We start from the raw sequence: 26,625 nt of genomic DNA, 5'->3' as shown, positions 1-26,625 counted from the left end.
CATCTCATCCAGATAATTGTTAAAAGCTACAAGGACTTTCACTTCAGCTTCTTGACTCATTAGTTTATTCCAGATTCTGATTATGTTTTGTTTGAAAAAGTGCCTGGCTCCATTCCTTTATTCCAACTTAACTGGAAGAATCTTGAAAGAATCCTTTTATCAGTGCTTTAGAGCATTTTTAAAACTGGATGAAGTCCAAATGTGGCCTTCTGTGTTCAAACCTAAAGCTGTTAAATTCCCCTGAGTCTGTTAGAGTAGGGCATGCCCTTTTTTTCCAGGATACACTGTGGTTTCATTTTAAGCATAGCTTCAAGAGTTGCCTTTTTTGTATCATGTGAGCAAGAACTTCATACAGTTTACTCCCACTATTGCTTTATAGGATCTGAGTATAATATCTGAACTCAATAAGCCTCTTGTTGCCTGCCTTTTTGACTTTTTTCTTCTTCATTAACCACTTCTTGATCCACCTCACATTGCTACCTTGGTATTTCCAAACATATGCAAACGTAACAGGATATACCATGATGTTTTATTTACACATGCTCATTGGGTAGCAGTCTATTATCACTCATTAACCATTTCCATCTCTGTTCCCAGGCAACTGGAAGCCCCATCTGAAGAAACCTGACTTGGGGTCTGCTCTAATCTAATATGTCCTTTTCCGGCTCAACCAAGATAAAAACAGGATGACAACTAGAAGTGACCAACAACAACACTGAAGGACACATCATTGTTGTTCCGGCACTGCCTCAGAAAACCTACAAAAATCTTCTTATTGACCCTTTCTCCTGATTTAAACATGATTTTCCTGGCTGGGATCCCAACCTTTTTATTCCTCTTTGTGCTTGGTTTTACAGTGTATACAGCTTTTAAAGATTTCGGCTACTTGACAATTGTGATGATACTAAGCTTTTCTACCAGTCAGTTCAAGGTAAACCATGAAGACTCTTTTATTTTTACAGACATGATTCCCAAATATCAAAAATAATAACATTTGTGACATTGAAATAGCATAAAATGACACTCCACATGCCTATATTAATGATCCACATTTTTTCAAAGTTTTTGTGAAAAGGAGTAACTTTGACCCCTCATATTCCTTTAGCCTGTGACCTCTTGTGGCCAAATGATGTAACATGCACAACTTCAAGTCCTTTTGCTCATGTTTGCTGTAGACACCTTTTGGTTTAGTTTTTATCATAAGGAGTTTATAGGGTTAAAGTAGTGGAGAACCCCAAAAAGTTTGACAAAAATCTTGCATAACTAGACATCAAGATGAGTTGAATAGTATATCATATGTGGGGGTTGTGGGGTATGTGGGGAGGCAATGTAAAAAACTTTTTTTTTAACTGTTCATAAGTAATTATTCAAAAAACGTAACATTAATGTCTTAATTTTTACCTCTACTTTTACTCTATTAATATAGAAGACCAATTTAAAATGTATATTGATTAGAATAAAACCAGAGAAATGCTGTAATCCAAAAATTTGATGTCAGATAGAAAAACAAATTATAAACCAATTTATTCATTCACTTTCTAAAAACCTCTCATTCCGATACAAAGTTGCAGAAAGGTGGAGACTATGCATCACAGAGTACTCACCCTGAAAAATCACTCTTACCGTCAAACTTATCTAGCATTGCACATCTTTGGGAGTATTCTGACAAAACATATTGACAGAGGCTGTGTAAATTCCTGGAGTTGCACTTAAGCAGGGACAAGCTGACAGAGATGGGAGTAGATTCATACCTGGTAGCATGGATCTTGGACTATCTTACAGACCGACCTCAGTATGTGCGTCTCTGGAACTGCAGGTCTGACATTGTGATCAGCAACACAGGAGCGCCGCAGGGGACTGTACTTTCTCCGGTCCTGTTCAGCCTATATCCTTCGGACTTCCAATACAACTCAGAGTCCTGCCACGTGCAAAAGTTTGCTGACGACACTGCTATCGTGGAATTGCATCAGGAGTGGGCAGGAGGAGGAGTATAGGAATCTAATCAAGGACTTTGTTAAATGGTGCAACTCAGATCCAATTACAACTGAACACCAGCAAAACCAAGGAGCTGGTGGTGGATTTTAGGAGGCCCAGGCCCCTCATGGACCCTGTGATCATCAGAGGTGACTGTGTGCAGAGGGTACAGACCTATAAATACCTGGGAGTGCAGCTGGATAATAAATTGGACTGGACTGCCAATACTGATGCTCTGTGCAAGAAAGGACAGAACCGACTATACTTTCTTAGAAGGCTGTCGTCCTTCATCATCTGCAATAAGATGCTGCAGATGTTCTATCAGACGGTTGTGGCGAGTGCCCTCTTCTACGCGGTGGTGTGCTGGGGAGGGAGCATAAGGAAGAGGGACGCCTCACGCCTGGACAAACTGGTGAGGAAGGCAGGCTCTATTGTAGGCATTTAGCTGGACAGTTTGACATCCGTGGCAGAGCAATGGGCGCTGAGCAGTCTCCTGTCAATCATGGAGAATCCACTGCATGCACTGAACAGTATCATCTCCAGACAGAGGAGCAGCTTCAGCAACAGACTACGATCACTGTCCTGCTCCACTGACAGACTGAGGAGATCGTTCCTCCCCCGCACTATGCGACCCTTCAATTCCACCTGGGGGAGTAAACATTAACACTATACAAAGTTATTGTCTGTTATACCTGCATTATTATCACTCTTTAATTTAATATTGGTTTTTTATCAGTATGCTGCTGCTGGAGTATGTGAATTTCCCCTTGGGGATTAATAAAGTATCTATCTATCTATCTATCTATCTATCTATCTATCTATCTATCTATCTATCTATCTATCTATCTATCTATCTATCTATCTATCTATCTATCTATCTATCTATCTATCTATCTATCTATCTATCTATCTATCTATCTATCTATCTATCTATCTATCTATCTTAATCTCTATACTCTGTAGCTATGAAACATTTACTGCTAAACCCAACCCCCTTACTCAAATGATTTAGAGTGTATGTTTCATTGTATGTTTACCACCATGGAATCAGATCTTATTGAAAGAAATAACACATATGGGCTTACTGTTTAGTGCCTTTTTAATATGGGCAAATCCTGTAAACCATGGCATAAATATTTAACATAACAGTTTCATATATACTTAATGTAGTTCAGGGTCTCAATAGGGTCAAACAATATCGTGGCAGCACAAGGAAGAAAACAGTCCTGGACAGAGCCCCAGTTCATCACAGGCCCCATTCACATCCAACCTAACAAACCTGGAGTGAAAGGAAAACCAAAATACTGTATCCAAAGGAAACCCACAAAAACTTGGGGAAAAGCAGCAAAACAAAATCATACAGATAACCCAGGCAAGAGACTGAAATCTTGCATTCTGTCTCTATGAGCAGCAGTGCTACACCCTGGACCACCATGTCATTAGGGGAAACAATTAGTTTTCAAAAGTATAGCTGTAAATGTGACACATCAAACTGAGAGTTATTATTGTGACATCTGACTGCCAAGGTTTTATATACTTGTTGGTTTGAGCAAAAATCCACTGACTAGAATGCATTTTGATTACTCCATGGTGGCCCAGGGTATAGCACTGCTGCTTTAATTAATGTTCAAATATTAAGTAAACTGTAGACTTCAGTCGGGAGCCAATATTACTGAGACAATGTGTGTTATTGGACCAATATGTAGGGACTGCAAGGGTTTGGTCCCTCAAACCAATATTGCGTGTTTGGTATCTTTTTTTTTTTACTATTGGTTTTAACAGCGTGGTCATTATATAAAAATAGAAATTAGACGCAACTGTTAAAATGTAGCGATTTAAAGCATCAGAGGCTATCTCTGTTCTGCAAAGACAATATCATTACTGCAACACAGTTTCTGTAAAGAGCCAAAGGCTACTTTGATAAAGAGGTATTCGATTGGCATATTTTGCCTCTATGATAATTTTAATACTCAATTTGAATTTCCTTTACTTGCTGATCTGACATGTATTCTGCACTAAAGTAAGATAAAGCCTATCAGCATGACTGACAGCTGATTTACAGAATCCACATGCTAATAGCACTGTTTTCTACCCATCAATTCAAGGTAAACCATGAAGACTGTTTTATATTTTACAGACATGAGTCCTGATACTATGTAGGTGGAATGCATTGCTTTTCTAATCCCATTTATTATTTTTACACAAACTGAAATGAAATCTATCAAATGCATTCTCTTCCATAAAGTCTTGTGGCACGCTTGTAAGTTGTAAGCTGCTTTGCAGGGCCTCTTTAGAAATGAGATGTTTGCATCTCATTGACTATAATCCTGGATAAAGAAAAAGAAAATAAATACTGTAAGCAGTTTAGGATGAGGCTAAATGTTTCTGTCTCCATCAATACTAAGAATAAGAGTGTTCATGTGTGGTATTGCTAAATAGTAATTCACATAATATTATTATTAAATTTCATAGGAATAAATCTTTGACTTATATCAAGCTGATAAGAACAATCTTTTTGGTATGTGGGTTTTACTGTAAAAAAGGTTACAAAAATATTGTAGATAGATAGAGTGGCAACAAAAAGTATGTGAGCCCTTTGGAACTAACCATATTTATATATACAGTAAATTTGACTTAAAATATGGCTTGGCCTTCATAATGAACAAACATACAGGTAATCTGTTTGAACTAATAATGCATAAAATACTATATTGTTCTTATACATATTTCATCCATTATTCAAAATTTCACAGTGTAGATTGGAAAATTATATGAACCCCTAGTCTGAAGACAACAAAAGCTAATTGAAGTCAGGAGTTCGCAAACCTGGAGTCCAATCAATGAAATGAGATTGGAGATGTGGTTTAGAGCTCCTTGGACTTATATTAAAGACTCAGGCATTTTGAGTTTGCTATTCTCAAGAAGCATCTGCTGATGTGAAGCATTTTTTGCAAGAAACAGACGTTAAAAAGTTATTGATTTGCGTAAATCTGGAAAGGGTTACAATGTCATTTGGAAGTGTTTTGATATTCGTCAATTAGAAGTTAGACAAACTGTGTATAAGTGGAGACAGTTTAGTACTGTGCCTGCTCTCTGTAGAAGGTGGGGTTCCCCCAAAATGACTCGAAAAGCACAATACAAAATGCTCAGTGAGGTAACAAATAACCCTAGAGTAACAGTTAAAGGATTGAAGGAATCACTGTAATAAATAACACCTTTGTTTATGAGTCTACCGTACACAAAATACTGGACAGGTATCATGTCCATGGCAGGACAAAAAGGAGGAAGCCACCGCTCTTAAAAAAAATTGTTGCATGCCTTACCACTACACAATGCTATTGAGAAAATGTTTTGTAGACTGATGAAACTAAGGTTGAATTGAAGACTATGTAGTAGTACATAAGGCATAAAACAGGGCATACCAACATGAAACATCATCCTAGGGAGTACGGAGGTGCATCATGATTTGGGGTTGTTTTGCCTCCTTGGGGTCTGGGTATTTTACCATTATCATGGGGCATATGAACTCCCAAGTTTATCAAGGTATCCTACAGGATAATGTCACGGTGGCTGTCAGCCAGGTAAAGTTCAGTAGAAGATGGGTGGTACAGTAGAACATGACTGTAAACATCAAAGTAAAAGTACTACTGAATGGCTTTCAAAAAATAAAATACTGCCTTTTATAGTGGCCCAGTCAGAGCCCTGACCTTAACCCAATAGAGTGATGTGGAATAACCTCAGGAGAGCTATTCATACCAGACATCCTAAGAATGCAGTATAGCTGAGATGAAGTAGTTCTGTAATGAAGAATGGTCCAAAATTCCTCTTGAACGTTGTGCAGGTCTAATTTGCAGCTAATGGAAGAAGTTGTTTAAGGTTATTGCCTCCAAAGGAGGCTCAACCAGTTCTACAGCACAGTTTGAGTATTTGATGGGTGTGTCCAATAAAGACATGAAATATTTATACAGTGGAACCTCAGTTATTGAACATAATTCATTCCTAAAGGGTGTTCAGAAACTGAATTGCTTGAAAACTGAAACATTTTCCCCGTAAGAATTAATGCAAAATGGATTCATCCATTCCCAAACCCCAGATAATTGCTTATTTAAACCTTTATAACAGTACTTCATGTATAAAATCATATACAAAAACAATGAAAATGCATAAAATCTTACACAAAAATTAAACACAATAAATAGATAAAATCTAGACAAAAAATTAACTTTACCTGTATGGAGTTTTTTAATCAATTTTTTATTGATATTAAACAAATAAAATAGTAAGACAACAAAAAAAAGGGAAAGAAATTTTTGTAATCAAATTTTGAAGAAAAACAACAAACAAAAACAACCATCCCCCATTGGGGCCCACCCAAAACCCAACCCAACCTGTACGGAGGAGAGTTGATGGTGTAAATGTAAGGTAATGATGAAGGGGAAAGGGAGTCCTTGTTGATAAAAATATCAGGTAACTTTCCTTCTGGGTTTTTTTCTCTTTCTCTTGGCACCACTCAACTCTAGTTGAGACTCGCTGGCCCTCTTTCTCACTAAAAACCTGTCCAATGAGATTTGTTTTTGCCTGTGTTTTAAAATGTTTCTGAAATGAGATATGGCATTGTCATTGAAAAGGCTTATGATGCAGTTTGCTACAGCTTTGTCAGAATGATATTTTTCCACAAAACTTTGCACATCACTCCATTTTGCACACATTTTAATGATCGTAGAACTAGAAACATCCTCCTTTCCTTCTTCTGTCTCTGAAGACGGCACGAGTTTGCACTGAGTGGAGACTGCAGGGTAAGTGATGCTCTTCCACAACACATCTTAGCCCATGGAGCAGGTGGTTTTCTATTTTTATATAATGACCAAACTGTTAAAACCAATAGTAAAAAAAAGATACCAAACATGCAATATTGGTTTGAGGGATAGATAGATAGATAGATAGATAGATAGATAGATAGATAGATAGATAGATAGATAGATAGATAGATAGATAGATAGATAGATAGATAGATAGATAGATAGATAGAAGATGGTACTCATTTTATTAATTTTTTTAACAGTTCATGGCGGATGCTAATACTGGATGTTCTCACTTACATATCAACACCAGACCAATCAATCTCTCAGCTTTGGCATGTCAGACAAAAACTGGAGTATTTGAAGAAGCACTCCCATAGACATGAAATGAACATGCACACTCCACACAGGGTGTGAGCTATGGCAAAGTATCACTGACACACTTGGAAAATACCTAAAACTGTGAGTACTTCATTCATATCTAGATGTTTTCTGTGCTTACATTGTATACTTTTACAGTTAGGAAAATCATTCATCTTACCTTTTACCTTTTACCCCTTTACCTTTGGGTCATGCTCCGGCTAACCTGAATTGGAATAAGTGGGTGTGAAAAAATTGAATGAGTGACTTTCTGATTAAATAATCCAAAACTGTCCATCGTGTTATTTTATTAATCCACTGGATATAATACAAGGTTGTGGAAAACCAGAGTCCATGCTAACAGCATCATGCACAAGATTGTGTACATTTATGAATAAGCTTATACATGTTCAAATTTATAGTCACTAATTAACTTAACCTGAACATCTTTAGGACTTAGGGAAGATTTCAAAGTAATGCAACCAGAGAAAACCAAAAAAGCTTGGAGAGAAGATTCAAACCACATGTATAGAAAGAAGATCTGATAAGGATTTCAGCCCATATCCATAAAACCATGAGGCACCACTACTAATCATCACAGCACTCTAGATAAAAATTATGACTTTTTTTCCATGGAAAAAAATTTTGCTTGTCTTAAATTGTTATGATGCCCATGTTTATAGTCTATTCTACAGCAGAACCAGTGGATTATTTCTTCAAGAAAAAAACAAATAATGTCACATTATTGCTTACAGTAAATAGGAGGCCAATTATTCCAGTAAACTTAGTGGGTGTGTTGCTTGCCATGAAATTTACTGTATAGAAATTGAGTGTAAAAAATTGTAACTTTAGCTCAGTTGGTTCAAAATTTGAAATTTGTTGTAATTCCTATTTTTCAAATACCTTGAACAAAATAGATTACTATACTGTAGAGTCATTCAATTGTCTTTATTGGCATCATAACAAATCATTATAATTAGTGACAAGAAATAACAAGTATCGACTTTATAAAAATTAACATTTCATTTTACTGTTATTATTATTATTATTATTATTATATTCCGTGTCTTAGTATTTTTGAATTGCAGTATCATTTATTTCAATTAGATTTCCTTCTTGCACAGACACCACCTCCCATTTTCCATGTAAGTAAGAAATCAGGAGGTGGAATGTAAAAAAGACCTTTGATGTTTCAAAGTAAATACTAAAATTAAATTTCTGCATATAGTTTACAACATATAGATATTTATTATTAGTGACTATGTTTATATAAATATATTTACATTTGATTTTGAATGTAACCCTAATGAATGTGCCATGTAATTTTTACTCTAAGGTTTATTACATCGTGTCTAAAGAAAACCTTTTAGTGGTAGCTCACAATAAAAATTTGAAGACAAGCTTACGTTAACAGGGTATTTACAGTATAATTAAAGTCCAAGACACAGGCATGGAGGTGTAGATGACAGATGAAGTGAACGTACAAAATCTGAAATAAAAAACAAGAAAATTCAAAACTATACATGTCCACTGTAGCTGACCATCATGGTTTACCTTGCAAATTAGGCAGAACATCTTTTCCATTTTTTTTCACCCTGTCATACATTCATGCTACTGGAATGTATCGGAGGCTCGTCACAAGAGATAAAACATAGGACAGATTTAGCTGAGACACACTTACTATCCTCACTTTCTCTTCAAGCCCTGGAATGAAGGAGAAGACCTCAGAGGAGCAGATAATTTGCTTCTGCACCTACCGTAGAGTGTTGCCCTTTCTGGCCACTATGCCATAATAAGAAACAAAATGCTCAAAAATCTGTACCCATTTGCAGATTTGCCTCTGCTGGAGCCACGTCAACCAATAAGGACAACAGACCTTTAAGGGAAAGGGATGAATAGTCCTTAATTTCTAGTTTCCTTTGATTTCTTTTAAAATAGCATAATTGCTATTAAATTGGGAGCTATGCAAGAGACCCCAATGTTTAGATTTGTTTTGTTTCAACTCATTAGATTGTCAGAGTCAGTAGGATTCCTAGCCACGTATGTGGTAGGAACCTGAAATTAATTAATTTGGTATGGCCAGTAGTGAGCTTCTCAGGCCTTCTAAACCCTTGAAACAACTACAGAAACACCAGTCACAGGTTCAAATAACATTTTATTTTGAAGTATGAACATTCAATGTACAAAGGCAAGTCACAATATCAAAATCATTATCGTTGTCCTCCCCACTCCCCTACTCTCAAGTGAGATGAGGAAGCCTCTTTTATGCTGACCTTGGAGTATTTCCGGTACCACAACACTGTACAAACAAAGCACTACCAGGTCAGGAAGAAGACTCCCAAAGTAAGGAGTCATTCTCTGCAGCTATTCTTTATGGTACCCATGGAACCCAGTAGGGCTGCTCATTGGAACTACAGTTCCCAGTATGCCCTGTGGGTGTGTGTATGGGTGCACCTGCCCAGGAATACTAACACCTTGCATATCGGGTAAGCATACAGTCCTGGAAGACTGTCTCCCTGTCCATCAATTTTATAGTCATGTCTGGGAAAGGGAATGCCCTTCATTCCAGTCAGAACATCAATCCAGTGTCGATCCCCATCACATGCCCTAACTATCACCATAAAAAATTCCTTGTGTCTTCCTTTTTTGCTTTCTCTTTTTTTCAATGTGGACTCTCTTACTCTCTCCTTGTTAGGGAGTTTGTACCTCAGAGACATTTCTGACTTTAAGTTTAGAACAGCGCTGGTAGAATATGGCCAATAAATCTTGAGTAACTTGCAGACCAACCGGTTTTCAGCAATGTTATACATTCTCCCAGGGCTGACAGACTCAAATGCTTTAAAAGTTGACACTGAGGACACTACACCTTTGGAATCTTTATGATCTACTATATTTAAAGAAACAGGTGTCTATAGCAGCTTTCCACCTGCTTAATCTCTTTTATCCTCTTAGCTAGCCAGTGTACAAGTATAAAATTTCAAAACACAGTGAAACATTGAGCTTGCCAAAAACAACACATACACAACTTCTTTCAAAATTTTATAAGTGCTGTAGAGGTTTAACTTGCAAGATTTTAGACTGAAAATCGACAAAGCTTTTATCCAACTTGCTTTGTATTAATTGAATAGCTTTTTGCAATTTGTTTTGTATTAATTACTGTAACTTCTAGTGTGATTCAGATAAAAACAATTTCTGGGAAAAGATCAAATTTTTTTTTCTTCTCAGACAATGGGGTTCCTCCTTGAAAATCGAAAGACAAATCTTGTATAAACTAATGCTAATTCTTAATGTGAAGGCTCAATTGCACTTAAGGAGGGTCATCTTATCTACAGGAAATTACTCTATGCCTATTCCTCCTGCTATCCAGCATCATTGTGAAATAATCCTGGTTTGCCCCAGTGCATGATGACATCTCCTGCCACCTTGTGTGTTGAATTACAGTCAGAGCCAAAGACTCTCGTCTACTGTAGTTACACTGACATGCACTGATAACTCTCCACATGGCCACTGTCTGTTGCCCTAAGCTATCTTCTCTTGGAAGCTCTTTGCAACTGCAATAAAGGTTTATTCATAAATAAGTTCTATACATTAATGTACAGATCTGCTACTACCAGTTTAATGCAAGGCTGTTTTTTTATGCTTGACTACTTTGCTACCATTGCAGCAGTCCATTTCCTGTACATATTTTACTTCTCCAAAATTTTGTGTGCTTTATCTAACATATGATTTCATAATTAGAAACATTATTTCAACTATGTTATCCCTTAAACAAGAAATCAATTTAAAATGAACACTTTAGTTGTTAGCTGCACTGAAAATTGTATAATTTAGAATATTAGATCATCTTTAACCGCAAAACACCAACATGTAAAAATCATACAACCACAGCAGTTCTTTCATGCAGTGGTCAACTGATGCTTACACATGTAGAATTATAAATGACTTACTACATGATATAATGTGTGGCCCAACCATCAATACCAAATGAAACTAACAGTTTTGCCAACTACACCACATAGTGATAATACTATGAGCATTTGGACAGTGTGATTTGTTTTATTATTTTTCTTTTTTGAGTCAGGTTCTTTTTTAGGTTCTTCACTAAGAAACTATGAATCTTACATACACAATCATTCAGAAAATAAAAAATAAGACTGGCAGAATAGCCCAACAACTTCCAAGGCAGAAACTGATGCAGATGTTCATTTTGTTCCAAAAGTCGGCACTAGACCCACCAATCTGCAAAAAGAGAGCATCTCATTTAAGAAGTGAAGAAAACCCACCACACCAAGGACACCCTAAACCGCAATCCATGGTCAGGTTCCTACTTTACACGGCACTTGCTTAATCTGGAAATGTCAAGCCTTGTCATGCTTCTTGTTCTCTCCACATCCTTCACTTCTTGGTGTAGCATCCAGTCTCAACGCCTCTCATGTCACTCCTATATAAGGCACCACCTCCTGCATTTCATTTTACCAGCCAGTGTCCTTTTCTCAATTACTATAAAACACATTCAACTTAAAACTTCAAGACTGTGCAATTTTCAGATTAAAACAAAAGATAAAGTCTTAATAATAAAAAACAGTACAATTACAAAACTACAGTCCAGGGGAAAAAAGTTACAAAAGGTCCTAAACAACCCAGCAGAATTTTGCCTTTTTTGTGTTTCCCACTTGTATAGCCTTGTCATCCCTGCCTTCACTTGGCCTCCTGCTCAGCTGTTATTTATTTCCCTCATCTAACTTTACTTGAGAGAAATCAAGAACCATCAACCCATTACCAATTAACAAATCAAAATGGAAAAACAACTCTTAAGAAAAAATAATATTCAAATCCATACTAATTAACTGTCAAAAAAAGAAATAAAAAATCTTATTCAGACAAAAATGGGTAATAAACTTAAAATGAAGTGAACATTTCAAATTATCTCTACTACATCAACAACTCCTACCATATTAACTGGAATGGCCAGTGACAATTCCACCTCTGACCATCAGTGTGGACTGTGCATAACTGAAGACCAAGTAAGGAGACAACTGAGGAAGCTACACACAGGAAACGCTATGGGACCAGATGGAGTCAGTACTTGAGTTCCTAAGGCCTGCGCTGACTAACCTGTTCAGTCTATCCCTAAAGCTTCAGAAAGTGACATTGCTGTAGAAAACATCCTTCATTGTTAACCTAATGGCTACAGACCAGTCTCACATCACGAAAAACTTTAAGAAACTGGTCCTGGACTATGTGAATCCTCTTGTGGTAGACCACCTGGACCCACTGCAGTTTGCCTATTGGACAAAGGCTGGAGTGGAGGATTCAATTATCTATCTGCTCCACAAGGCTTATTCACACCTGGAGAAAGCTGGTAGCACTGTGAGGATTATGTTTTTTCAATCCTCCAGAAAATATGGTGTCCTGGATAATGGACTATCTGTCAGGCAGACCGCAGTTTGTGAGACTCAAGGATTGTGTTTTTGATATGGATGTCAGCAACACTGGAGTTCCACAAGGAGCAGTCCTGTCTCCTTTTCTCTGCACTCTATAAACTTCAGGCTATAAATATAACACCAGGTCATGTCTCTAGCAGAAATTCTCAGATGATTCTGCACTTATGGGGTGTATAGATAAAGAGGATGAGACAGGGTACAGGAGTCAGGTTTAAAAGTTTGTTTCTTGGTGCAAAGAAAACTTTCTGCATCTTAACATCTACAAAACCAAGGAACTGGTTATTGACTTTCATTGCACCAAAGAGCCTTTATGTCCGGTCAATATTAGAGGTGTGGATGTAGACGTGGTCCACTCTTAGAAGTACTTGAGTGTCCACCTTAATGACAGTTTGGATTGGTCTTGGAACAAAGAGAAAGTACATAAGAAGGGGCAGAGCAGGCACTTTTTCATTAGGAGACAGCATTTCTTTAATGTGGGAAGTGACATCTTTCATGTCTTGTAAAACTCTACGATGGCCAGTGTGATTTTCTCTGTTGTGGTGTGCTGGGCTGGTCACATCACTTTAAGAGAGTTGCAATGAAATCAATAGGCTAATTAAAAATGCAAGCTCTGTTATAGGACACACTCTAGACCCCCTGGAAGTAGTAGTAAAGGAGAAAATTAAAACTGAGTGTCATTATGAACAATGCTGCTCATCCTCTTTCTGACACAGTAACACTGAGTACTTTTAACCAACAAATTATTCAGCAGAAGTGTGTCGAGAAACACTACTGGGGCTCCTTTATACCAACGGCAATATGTCTGCATAATGCCTCACTGTGACTGTGACTGTGACAGCCAAGTCAGAACGTTCCTTTCTTTTCAATCTCCTTGCTTTATAGTCATGTGTGTTTAGACCAAAGTATGTGTGTATATTTATGTATCAATTTACTTACTTATCTACCTATTTGTGTATTTATTTATTTATGTACTTATTTAAAGTGCTTCTGTAAAAAGCCAAATTTCCCATTGGGGACAAATAAAGTTCTATCTATCTATCTATCTATCTATCTATCTATCTATCTATCTATCTATCTATCTATCTATCTATCTATCTATCTATCTATCTATCTATCTATCTATCTATCTATCTATCTATCTATCTATCAACATCTAACTAAAATGTGAATAATTCTAATCTATTTAAACAAGTATTAAAACATTAAAACAAGTGATATATGTAACTTCACTGAAGAGAATATTGTGTGATTCAGGATAACTAGAAGAGACATGGCATTTCAACATGGAACATTAACTGAACACAAAGACCTAAAGAATGAAAAAAAAAGTGAAAAATTCACTGTGGAATGCCATGAAGAGAATTTGAAATTCACACTGAATTCAATAAATTGTGTTAAAAATGGCAGAAGTCAAAACTGAATATTATTTGGTTCCGAAATTTAATTAATGCCATTTAATATTCATGCAGATTTTTGCTTCAGAAATTAGTCAGAAAAGGAACATGACCAGAGCCAGGAGTCAGCCCTTCTTTGACCAGAATGATGTCAGAAAAGTCCTTAAACAAATTAAAATCAAAAAAAGCTCAGGTCCAGACAGAATAAGTGGGTGTCTGGTTCACTCCTGTGCAGAGCGGTTCTGTCTAATATTCCACTCCATTTCGGAGATGTCTCTGGTTTTACAGAAAGTGCCAAGTCCATGAAAACAGGCAAATGTTATTCCATTTGCAAAAATGACGCCACCAGAAGCATTAAATGACTTCAGTCCAGTGACCTTAATTTCTCATTTCATGAAATAATTTGAGAAGTTAATTAAGAGACAACTACTTAACAAAACCCTGGCTTACCTGAACCTTTACCAATTTACAAAGCAAAGAGCGGGGTGGACAGCAATACTTCTGAATTTAATACAGTATGGGCACTTGGAAGGATTAAAAACACAGAAGATTGTTGTTTATAGATTTCTCACCAGCTTTTAATTCAATGTAACCCCACATTTTAGTTAACAAACTGATTGATAAATTCTGTTTGGACTTTAACTTGGTGGCATGAAGTCTGGCCTGTTTAACTAACAGAATATAAACAGTGAGTGTTAATGGTTGTTTTTCTGATAGCCATAATACATATATATGGTCACCACAAGGCTGATGTCTATCACCTCTTTTATTTATATTGTAGTGACCAGAAAAAGTTCAGGGCTGTTGTTTTAACTGCTCTAAAGTTCTGGGTGACTTTGACATGTGGTGAGTTGTCTTGGTTGTCATGCACAGTAAAAGCGCAGGTTTTTTGTTGTTGTTTGCTCACAGGCTGGTGTACGGACGCACACTAAAAGCACTCTGTACTCTGAGCTAGAGCAACGACCTGTTAAGCTGCATCTATTTCATTAAATTCAACGCAAATGTATTGCTGAACAATTCTGGATAGTGTTTAGTTCACTATCAAAGGCTTCCTGATGGATATCTTTTGTCATGGATCATTTTGTTACCCACACTGCATGGATGGTACAACAATATTATACACAAATGGCTTCAGGAGTTCACACAAACACAGACATTTCCTGAAATCTGCATATGACTCTGTCCTACTGTATATACATACACAAGGTCACAGAAACCCTGTTTTTCAAAAATGACCTGCATACCCTTATTCCACTTACAGAAAATGCAATATGGGTCTCTAAGAAACCATGTTAACAGATGTATATTTCTCCCTGAGTAACCCAGTTATTTGGCTGTGTAAACCATTAACCAAATTGCAGTTAAGAATTTTGTAGCCTGTGTATGTCTGTTTCATTCTGTTAGTCAGATTATGTTTTTGCTTTGCACATGCAATTCAACAGCCATGAGAACAGAATGGTGGAAACACCCACAATGATAAATTTCATGAGGCAAATAGATAGATAGATAGATAGATAGATAGATAGATAGATAGATAGATAGATAGATAGATAGATAGATAGATAGATAGATAGATAGATAGATAGATACTTTATTAATATTAAATACTTTGGGCAATAGTATTAATCTTCCTTCTGGTTGAAATAATCTGTCACAATTTTTCAGAAACCAGCAAATTTATGTTGATGAGCTGAATGCACGGTACTAAGCTTGGCAATACAATCTCGGGAGACACAGGTTCCATGCTCGTTTTTGGAAGCATGGTGGCCTTTGATGATGTTTACTTTATTTTTTGCACATTTTTGTGACATCAAGGCATTTTGCCAAAGAAAAGCTCTATAAAGGGATTCACCCATGTAAAAGGAGGTTTTTAAGAAACCAGGTTTCTGTCTTAATCGGGTTACTAACCTTATTCTGAGTTTGTAATGCACTTGTTGTGAGTCTTCTACAAAGTAAGGAGGACAGCCATAGGCCTGTTTTTGATAAGTTTGTTCAATTGTGTGAGCTGTCCTTTTTACAGCTAAATAGGCCAAAGACAAAGGAGATGGTTATAAATCATAAGTGCTCTCCTCCTCCCACTTTCTCAACATTAATTAAAGGGGACAGGGCAGAGCACTATAAATACATAGGAACAATCATTGATAACAGGCTAAACTTTGATCTTAACACAGAACAAATTTGTAGGAAGGGACAGACATGACTTTTCTTTCTTAGAAAATCAATAATAATGTAAGTCATATATTGAATCTATTGTTAAAGTAGATAGTGAAGCAAACTAAAGTTGTGATGAAGTAGATCCAGCAACATTTTTTCGTGATTAAGGGTGAATCACATACTCGAAGGACATCAGTAGAAATTAAGGGGATGTGCATTTAAAAGTGAAGCCAGGTGTTGTGGGACTCTAGAACAAACCACAGAGACATGCAGTGGAAGCAGAAACCTTGACAACCTTTCAGAAGAATCTGGATGAGATATTGGGACAGCTTAGCTATTAGCTAGGGCTTGATGGACTGAATGGTCTCCTCTCATTCATCACATTTATTATGTTCTTATTTTCTTTAATTTGTTTCTGCCTTGTGAGCTTTGCTTGCTGGGATAGGCTCCAACTTCTCAAGACAATGCAGGTATGGAAAATGGATGGATGGATGGGTGTTGCTTTGGCAACCTCAGTGTTAAGAATATAAACCTGTTGACCAACATTGCAAAAATTAGTAAAATTATTGGTTTGCAGCAAACAGGTATCACTAAGTTGGTCACCGAATCAATCTTGTCAGACAGTAGTTTTCCACTTTTTCCTAAATTTCAGCTATTGCCATCAGGCTGCAGATTTAGATTCCCAAGAATAAACAGCAACAAAATTAAGAATTTTTTTTTCTTCCTGGAGCAATAAGGATTTTGAATTTTGTTACTTGTAGGGAATGTGTACTGTTGAGGGCAACTATTATTTTTTGTTTTGAGCATGTGTACTTATAATAACACTACTTTTCAGTTGTGTCGTTGCTTATTTTATTGTAACCGTGTAACAATGCCTTATGTTTTGTACGTTTCTGCTGCAGATTTCCCTCCTGGATAATAATGCAAGTCTTACAAGTCTAGTCTAATTTAATTGTAAACCTATTTAGGAACTTCCCGTTTAAAGCTTTGGCTTTGTTCCGGCCGTTCTATTAACACAATTACTTCGTTAAATAAAGATTACGTGAAAATCTAACGCTTCTACTTCATGATATCACGAATTTAAAAGGCATCTTTTTCCAACTTGCGCTCCTTCGTCTTGCTGTCACGCGCACGTACACGCGCGCGCTCGATAACGCGCCCGGCGTGCGCTGACATCTAAACCCTCGCTTGGTCGCCGCCGTCTCTAGAAGGGTTCTACTCGCGAGTGCGCATGCTTGTTAGACTGTAGTCTCCTTTCTCTACCATAACTCGCATAGCATCGTTGACGGCCATGTTGCGATAATCTTTTAAGCAAAAGGGGGGGCTAAAGAAAAAAAGACACACAAGTCGTCGAATTTTACCTCTTTAACAAAGGCATAAACTCAAAAAAAATCCCCATGACCTCTGGCAATTAAGGCGCCCTCCAGTACACGAATGGCTGCGAGCGGAAAAGGTAATAGGCAAATATTGTATGCTACGTTACTTATATTTCGGGGTTGAAGGGAATTGATCTGTTGCCTGGTGATGGTAGTCCGGCTGCTGCGTGGCCTGCTGTAGCTGTGCGTGTGTTTTTCTGTGCCTTACTACTCTCGTTGTATGTGCTAACTGGAGTGTATGGAGGCTGTAGGCCTACCTTTACAGTTCGGGACTTGCAATATGTAGATCTGTATTATTTTAAAAAGTTTGATGGCAAATAAGCAGCGTTTAATGTTAAAGTTTGCATTTGCTTTGTAAATCTTAATTGCACATTACCCTGTTCGTAATATTTTTAAAAGCACGATGCCGGTTTTAATCAATGGGATTCATTTGTAGATATTCGGGGTTTCTGTGTACACTGGCTATCTTTCTTCTGAGTAGGCCAGATCATTGTGACATCATTGTGTTTACTATTATGTTTGGGAGAGAATATCGAGAAGTAATGAAAAGAGTAATTCTTCATCGATCAGAATGAATACATTGTATCGTGTATTAAGGGTATGCATTTTGTATTGCAACATCGCAATAAACTTCGCCTCTGTATTTATCCATTGGTACGGTAATAATCAAGTTGTTTAATCACATCGTAGTGCAACAGTACTTTTGGGCTGTGTGTAAAATCACACCAATTGTCGTTTTCCAGTTTGGAAATTTATATTTGTAGTACCTATACACGAGTAACCTCATATTTATTTTTTTTCTTTGTTCCAGCGTGGTTACAGATTTTGCTATAGTTGTTTGCCCATTTGGAAATTCATCGCACACCTGTACATGTCCTTTCCTCTTATCCCTGCAACCAAGTCAAATGGAAATTGTAATCAATTTAACAGTTTTCACCAAAAAAATTTGATTACAACAATTTCAAATGTACTTTTAGCCAACTGGTGAAACTTAACTTTTTTTGCAGGGTGTTTCATGTAATTTGCCATCATAAACATGCAGCTAAATACACTGGCATATTACACTGTGCAGTATTCTGTGGAAAAGAAGTCTACGGCAAATACATTGTAAATAGTTACACTTATCTATTTACTTGACTTTCTTACCCAAAGTCAATTACAAATTACAAGTTCAAGAGAGCCTCTTTTTATTTGTTAAACTAGTTATTTTATCCGGTCAGACTTGCAAGTCACAGGTGCATGTTACAATTGTGTTTTTTTTTTTTTTGTTTGTTGAAAAGCTGATGGTTAAGTAAACATATGAAACCCGACAAATGAGAGGAGACTATTCAGCCCATCCAGCTCATTTGTTTACCCAGTAGCTAAACTGTCCCAATACCTTGTCTAAATTCTTCTTGAATTGGTGGTCAAGGCTTCTGCATAAACTACAGGTCCCAGTAGTTTGTTCCAGATTCCTGCAACTCTGAGGATGACATATTGTACTGTATTGCTTCATTTTGTAAATCTACGTATTCCATGCCATCCATGCAATACCAGGGCAGGGCGTGTAATATTAACCACAATGTTGGTCTATACAGGGATGCCAGTTAGCTTTAGCCGGTTCCCAGTTCATGACTTTTTTGTTGTAGGTTTGGCCGATTTGCAGATCACAGTTGCCAATGTTGTTGTTACACCATGTCACATTATGCGAATGTAAATTGTAACCCATGTCGCATTTACCTATTAAGTGCTGATCTTCCAGCACAGTTGTACTAGCCCCGTTTTCTGACAGCCAAATTGTGTGCTGCCTGACCGAGCCAGTGCTGTTCAAAAGTTTAACAGCTGCAATGAGTTCAGCTGCAATATGTGCCCTTCTTATTTCTATTCCATTATGATACGTATAAAATACACAAGACACCAGAGAGACAAGCGTGTATTCAGATTGTGAGGTCCGCAGACCCCTTTCTTTCTGATGGAACTGAGGCTGTACTGAAGGGTTCACAGCTGTGGTAATTTTATCTCAACCTCTGCCCTTTTTTTTCTGATTTAGAACATACAACACATCAGTCAAAACGAGCTTCACTTCTATTTTTGATGTTCAGAACACATGTTCCTTATTCCTTGCTGCATTATATGCATTGTATTTCTGTATACGCATTCATTGGTTGCAGGATCTTCTGCACACACGGTCCACCTCTCCAAATAAAGAGATAAACAAACCTGCTTGATTTTATTGCATTGACTCATTTGTCCCAGTCATTGGTTATATCACATTTGGTGGTTGACTTCTTGACTTGATAAGATTATATAAATGAAGGCTAGAACTAAAAAATCACATGGAAAAGTTTTGTAATTTGACATAGACTTTAGCTCTATGCCGCTAAAATGCAGAAAAAAAAGTGGGGATAATGTGCAAACTCTGCACAGGTAGGAACAGGGCTTTGGAGTTGAACTCAGAATTATCAATGTTGTTCAATAGTCAGAGAATATAAAATTTGGATATTAATTCACTGACAATAATGTGTCGTTTCCCTTTTTTAGCTTTCAGAGATTGAGATATTTGGAAGTGTATAAGGTAGTGTTCTGCTGTTCAGCTTTCAAACCATGGTATAATGATTAGTTGTGTAATTTTAATAGATAATTGTCATGTAAATTTTAGCAGTTACACTCCAGTAACTAAAAATGAAATTCGCTTTTTATTTTGACCACCGTGTACACCGAGAGACATTTCTAAATTAGATCAATAAGATTTGATATTTTGTGAATATTTCTTATCCTTGTGACAGGATCACTCACTGACACTATTCCTTGGTAAGAGTAATCAAATGTAAAATTTTAGCAGGAGTTTAGCCATCTGAATTTTGGTATGTCATAAAAAGATGTTATGGAACACATATATATAATGTAGCAATGATCCCTATATGCTAAGGTCTAGGAGGAGATGTTCTTGCTTAACTCAAAGATTATTGTTCCTGGGTGAAACTCAGGTATTATGCCAACTTTACCATTCCAGAAAATAACTAAAAAGATTAAATGGAATAATTTGTTTGTGAGTAACAGAAGCCAAAAAATACTCTTAATAAGAAGGACTTAACGTGCAGTGAATGGCACTGAAAATAGATTTTTTTTTTCTTTTTTGGTGACTGCTTCTCCTGAAAAAATGGGAAAGTACCATAGCCCACGTTGAGCAATTTAACACTTACCAGAGTTAAATGTTGATGCTCTGATTGATTGATTTTTGACTTTTTGTAAGGGCTTCTTCTGTGTTTACTAGTTTGTGTGTGTCATACAGTATAAATATTGGTAAGGAAAAAGTACTGCATCATTAAAATGTAATTCATATTTAACATCCCTTGAAGTAGGAATGCTGGTACACTGTGTAAAAGTAAATAAATAAAACCAAAAATTTAGTAAATGTATGTTTTAGCAGAAAAAGCTGTAGTGATTCAAAAATATATGTATTTACATTTAAGTAGTGCTTAACTGCCAATATCAATTAATGCAATCAATGTGTGAGAATATATTTTTTAGACAAATGGTAAAAACTGTTTCTAAATTAAATTTTGTTCCAGATAAGTAAATTACAGAAGATGTGAAATAGTATTACATCTTGTAATTAATTAGAAGCATTTTGTTTTATGACATATGGATATGTATTTTCCATACATATTTTATTAAAGTATGTCTTTTAAGTTAATTTTATTAATTTTAGTATTTTCGTTTTCACCGAGCGATAAGTCTACAGAATTTCATTTTATCAATTAGAAAATGAACAGGTAACACGTGGTGTATAGATTAATTATAGAAATTAACTCTTTAATATTGAACGTAAGATGTCTATGCTTTTGGCTATGTGGGAGCTTGCTGTAAAGGAACAAAAAAATCGTAATCAGCCAGTTCAGTAAGAAGAAGTCAGTGATCGTTATCGGCCCTAAAAAAAACCTGATCAGAGCATCCCTATGCATGCAGTGCTCAGATGCTCTTTTACTCAACTAGATTTTGATGTTGAACAAAAGTTTAAAAAATTTAACTAAAGAAGAAATATTTTCCTTTAAAGGAGAGTGAAAGCAAATTATAATGAGCCAGACTTCACAAAGTAAGTTTTGTGCATATGGCAGGGGGAAATTAAATCATGCAGTAATAGTTATTTTTCATTTTTTTGTTCTGCAGATGATGAATTTGACCAGTTTGACAAACCTGGAGCAGAGAGGTCAAGAAGAAGGAGAACTGGAGATGAAGACTTTGATAGGTAATGTACTGTGATAATGTAACTTTTTCCTTAATAAGTTAATTACCTGTGTCATTTAGTGTTTTTATACTGTGCCCTGCTGATTGAAAGGTAGAAATACTTCATTTCTTGAATGTATTTTTGTTTTACCTGAAAGTTTGTATTTAATTGTTAGCAGTCACAAGTTCTGACTAGAAAGCTTTGAGCTATTGCTTCCTTTCAGTTAGGGGTGGGCGGTATGACCAAAATTCTATATCACGGTATTTTTCTAAATTATCCCGGTTTCACGGTATTCAACAGTATTTTTTTCCCCATGCATGAGTGGATGTTAACCACATTCTCCACTGCAATTACTGGCTAAGAATAACCTATTCCACTGTCAAGAGTATTGTACACTGTACAAAAAAAACATTTTAATGTGCACACAATTATTAATACAGTTTTGCATTGCCCCATAAAGTGATAGTTTTCAAGGGGGTGGCACTAATGGAGAAGGTATCACAATGCATGACAGATGCAGTCAAAATATAGAACCTTTTTATTGAACAAATTTTGCAAAAACAAACTATAATTTTGACAACATATTTTCAACCATACAAAGAGGCATTTAGACTTAGTAAAATATCCAGAAGTGCTTGTCAAAAATTGTATTGCACCGAATATGTCTTAGAAAAGGAATAAATAGTAAATATTTTTTGTAAACCAACTACACTTTCTGTTAATGTTAACAATCTCTGTCCACTGACACGTTAAAGTGACTTTTTAAACACCTTTATCATCATTAAACTGCATAATATTTAAACTAATAAATAATAACAATAAAATAAATAATAGTATTATTACTGATAGTTGCACTATTACTTCAAGACTTCAAGCCCAGGTGCATTACACAGTATTCACCAAATTAAAATAAAATAAAACAAGTGCAACTTGGTGATGACATCTTTACCAACTGAACCATCATTTAGGCAAACTGCATTAATATGGACCTTGCTTCAAGCTAAGCTATACTGGGAAGAAAAAAACAAACTATATGTCGAGATTAAAGTCGACATTTCCACTTTATTCTCGCCGTTTATGTTGAGATTAAAGTCGACATTTCCACTTTATTCTCACTGTTTATGTTGAGATTAAAGTCGACATTTCCACTTTATTCTCATAGTTTACTTCATAATTAAAGTAGAATGTCGTAAACTAAACTTCTTCCTAAAATCAGTATTTAATCAATTACTTAATTTACCCCGTCATAAATTAATGCAGCACATTAAATGCTTTTTGTTACGTTCCCCGACCCAGTGGTTAATCACTACGCTTCTTAAACTGACTTCCTCCGCACTAAGAGAAGACAAGCGATCACCATACAGAATCCATTCACTTCATGATATTCCTGCTTTCTGAAAATTTAGAATGCTAAGATAAATACTTGATATCATTTTCATGATGAAATGCATTAAAGCAGGTATTACACATGCATGGTAGTGAGGCGGTAGTGCTGCTCCCTCGCAGTAAGGGGTCCCCAGGTGTATGTTCAGTGTAGAGAACTTTATGGCAGGTGTGACGAGGCTCCAAAAAACTGGATGTATGAATAGCTATCGCACAGGTTTAACTTAAATATTGTGTAAATATTGGGTTTGTGATCTGCTGGTCGGAGACACGAACACAGAATTCAGTGCATGTTCTTCTGAGCGGGCTATCTTTATTGCATGCATGCTGTCTCAATCTGACGTAGGCTACCAAAACCCCAGTTCCTATACTTCCTTTTTCTTTCACCACATAACCAATCACCACACGATAAACGTCTTTGTGAAATTAAAACTAATTATAAACTTAGCCCACGGAGTGTTCAGAACTTTAAAAATATCTTCGTTATACATGTTTAAATATGCCATCCATTCAGAGTTGCGCCCATCTCTGAACGAGTCGCCAGCACATTAAGTATTCATTTTATGATGAAGTTTAGTTTACGATGTTCTACTTTAATGACAAATTACGAGAATAAAGTCAACATGTCGACTTTATTCTCGTCATAAGCGTCAAGATTAAAGTGGAAATGTCGAGAATAAAGTCAACATGTCACACTATTACACAGTACCCAGGTACATTACACTGTATTGAAAACAAATAAAACAAGTACAACTTGGTTTGCAGTATTATCCAGTAGTATAGAAACAGTATTTACACATCTGACCTTTTAAAACTACAGCATCTCCAGGCGACAGACATGACTCCTTTTTTTCGGCTCTATGTCCATTTTCACCGCGCGGCATACCTATGCTACCGCCCACTATTTGGTGGTGTAGCAGTGAAAAAGAGCCCTAGTGCAACAAATCTGTGTTTAGCGGTGTAGCAGTGAAAAAGGTCCCCACTTGAACAGTTTCCCGCTGCGCCACATTCCGAACGTTGTTTAGGCAATTTAAACCGGTGTTGCAGTAAAAGAAAAATCCATATCATAAAAAAAATAAAAAACGGTTTTCGGTTTGAACCGGTATACCGCCCAGCACTACTTTCAGTTTGCTTCTGTTTATTATAATAAAGAAAAAATTAAGTGCTTCATTATGGTCATATTTGTCATAGAGGAGACATTAGCAATATTCAGTGGCATTGTTTATCATTTATTAACTTCTACCTTTTTGTAAGACGTGTTTTAGTTGGTGCTGTTTTGTAGACTCTCCATTACATTGGTTTTTTCACTGTTTTTCCATTTTCATCCCAAAGGGTTCGTCTTAGAAAAAATTATGTAACATTAGTGTGATCTTAGCAGGATTATGCTATGGATACTGTCTTCCTGAAATTCAATATTTGAATGTACTGTAATTTGAATCTGTTTTTAAAATGTCTTGTTTAAAGCAATTTAACTGCAAATGAAGGATGTGTTTTATCATGCACACACTTCAACATTGTATTACTCTGAATGGAAAACACATGACACATTTCTGATTTCCCTTTATTATTGTTTTTACAGTTACTGTTTTAAAGAACCTACTTTATGTTTATAGTGCTCATTCATTTAGCTACCTCACCCAACACATTTTCACATGCAGTCTGCGCACATGTTAACTGCTAACTTGAGACAAACTGCCTAAACAATTGATATCACCTACATTATGTTTTTACTGGAACTGTTAATGGGGGAAAAGCAATGTGTAGTTTAGTCTCATGTTATTCTTTGAAAGCCAGCTTCTATCAGCAACAGTGAGTTGTTTCCAACTGCAATATGTCCTGTATGGTCTCACACATCTGATATATCAAATATGTTTTTTATGTTTTACTTTAAAATTTTGCTCTGTGTTGTTTTGTTGATGTAATAGTTTCTTGATAAGCAGAATTTCTCAAAGTTTCTGTGTATGGAAATATCTACTGAAAATGTATAATCTGGTGCTCATAATTAAGGAGAATTATAATGCAACATTTAGTATATACAGTTGGTTATTTTTTTAAAGACTTACAGAATTCTAATGCCTCAGTTTATACAAAAGAAGGTTGTGTGGTGACATTGCATCTTTCTCACTTTCAGTACCAAAAAATAGCCATAGATGGGAAAAAATATTAACCAACTTAGCCTTATGTTTACTGATTGAAAACTGAGCTAAAAAAATTGGAATTTTTTTATACCAAGAAAAAATATGTGTAACAGATGTATATAAATATCAAAATGTCAGCATGTATACAGTTGGAAACGTATGTCTGGTGTTCACTGCTATACTGATACAGAATTAGTGTGTATCCTTCATGTGGTTCGTTTTGAAAAATTCAACACACAACTCGATGTTGCATTTGGGACAGTAGAAGGGTATTTCTTTGTGCACTTATTATATATTTTTGTTATTTGATAGATAGATAGATACTTTATTAATCCAAGTGGTTTGTGCATGCAAGGGTAGAAATGTCATTGCCTCATCACCACAATCAATGTGCCCCTTCCACATTTCCCTTGTCACAAGCTATTGACAGTTGCTGCATTGTGAATAGTGCTTACAGAGCTAACCTCTTTCTTGTCCTTCTACTTGATCGCAGTCATTCTGCCTTTTTGCCGTGAAGCTGCTTGTACCGTGTTGAACCTTCAGGTTACCAAATTCACTGAGAATATCATGGTAGTTTGATCGCACAGTACTGTATACATTATTTTCACTATCCGTGACGATATCTGATGACCAATCCACATTGTCATCACTATCACTTAATTCAACTAATGGTTCATTTTCAATTTGTTCTAAAACTGGCTTTGCAGCTTTTTGTTTGCATGCCATTGTTTTTGTTGAAGGCTTTGCTCCAGCCAAGAATGTCGATGAGTTATCATAAAGTGGTAGAACATGTAGAAAAAATGTATGATTTATTTATGTATTATAATATTATTTCATTCAAAAATGCAGCAGAATATGAGAGTTGTTCGAGTTTAACTCTCAATATCTAATCCAGGTTGTTCAGGCTTAACGCTCCATGTCTAATCAAACCAGATCAACTCAAGTAGAACTCAGGAATACCCATATTTACATAGAATTCCAAGCCTGAGAGTCATGCCAAGGAGGTTAATGACTAGGGCTACAACCAAGAATTATTACGTTAATCAGGTTGTTAATTTATTTTTGTTTGTTATTTTTTAACAAACAATCATAGGGATGCAGTTTGGGCAAAAGTACAAAATTAAAGTTTTAAAATTGTATTCATTGCTCAATAAGTATTGCTTGTGTCAGATAAGCTTGGATTTTCACATACATGTTTTAAGCAACGAGTCATAAGTATTTCATGGCTTTACGAACACCAAAAAAGTAACTGTAATAACTCTTAACACAGTCTCGTTTCTACCTTTTGTTTATTTTAATTTACCTGGCCATAATTTCAACACAACCTCCTATGATGAATAAAAAATTTGGACGGCGTTTTCCCTCGCCCGGACGCGGGTCACCGGGGCCCCTGTCT

General features: G+C 36.2%; 1 protein-coding gene across 2 annotated transcripts in view; it reads left to right on the top strand.

Annotated features, from left to right (window-relative positions):
• The first annotated feature begins 17,341 nt into the window (after window positions 1-17,341).
• rbm33a (RNA binding motif protein 33a) overlaps window positions 17,342-26,625 on the top strand; it is a 262,607-nt gene continuing 253,323 nt past the window's right edge. For both annotated transcript variants that reach the window (XM_028804153.2, XM_028804154.2), the window contains exons 1-2: window positions 17,342-17,578; window positions 21,651-21,729. In XM_028804153.2, the coding sequence (XP_028659986.1) occupies window positions 17,560-17,578; window positions 21,651-21,729 (98 nt within the window). In that variant the 5' untranslated portion in view covers window positions 17,342-17,559. The remainder of the gene's footprint in view (window positions 17,579-21,650; window positions 21,730-26,625) is intronic.

Source organism: Erpetoichthys calabaricus, chromosome 6 (assembly GCF_900747795.2).
Source record: "Erpetoichthys calabaricus chromosome 6, fErpCal1.3, whole genome shotgun sequence".
NCBI classification, from domain to species: Eukaryota; Metazoa; Chordata; class Cladistia; order Polypteriformes; family Polypteridae; genus Erpetoichthys; species Erpetoichthys calabaricus.
Note: the sequence above shows the minus strand (reverse complement) of the source record. Positions and strands in the feature narration are given on the sequence as shown.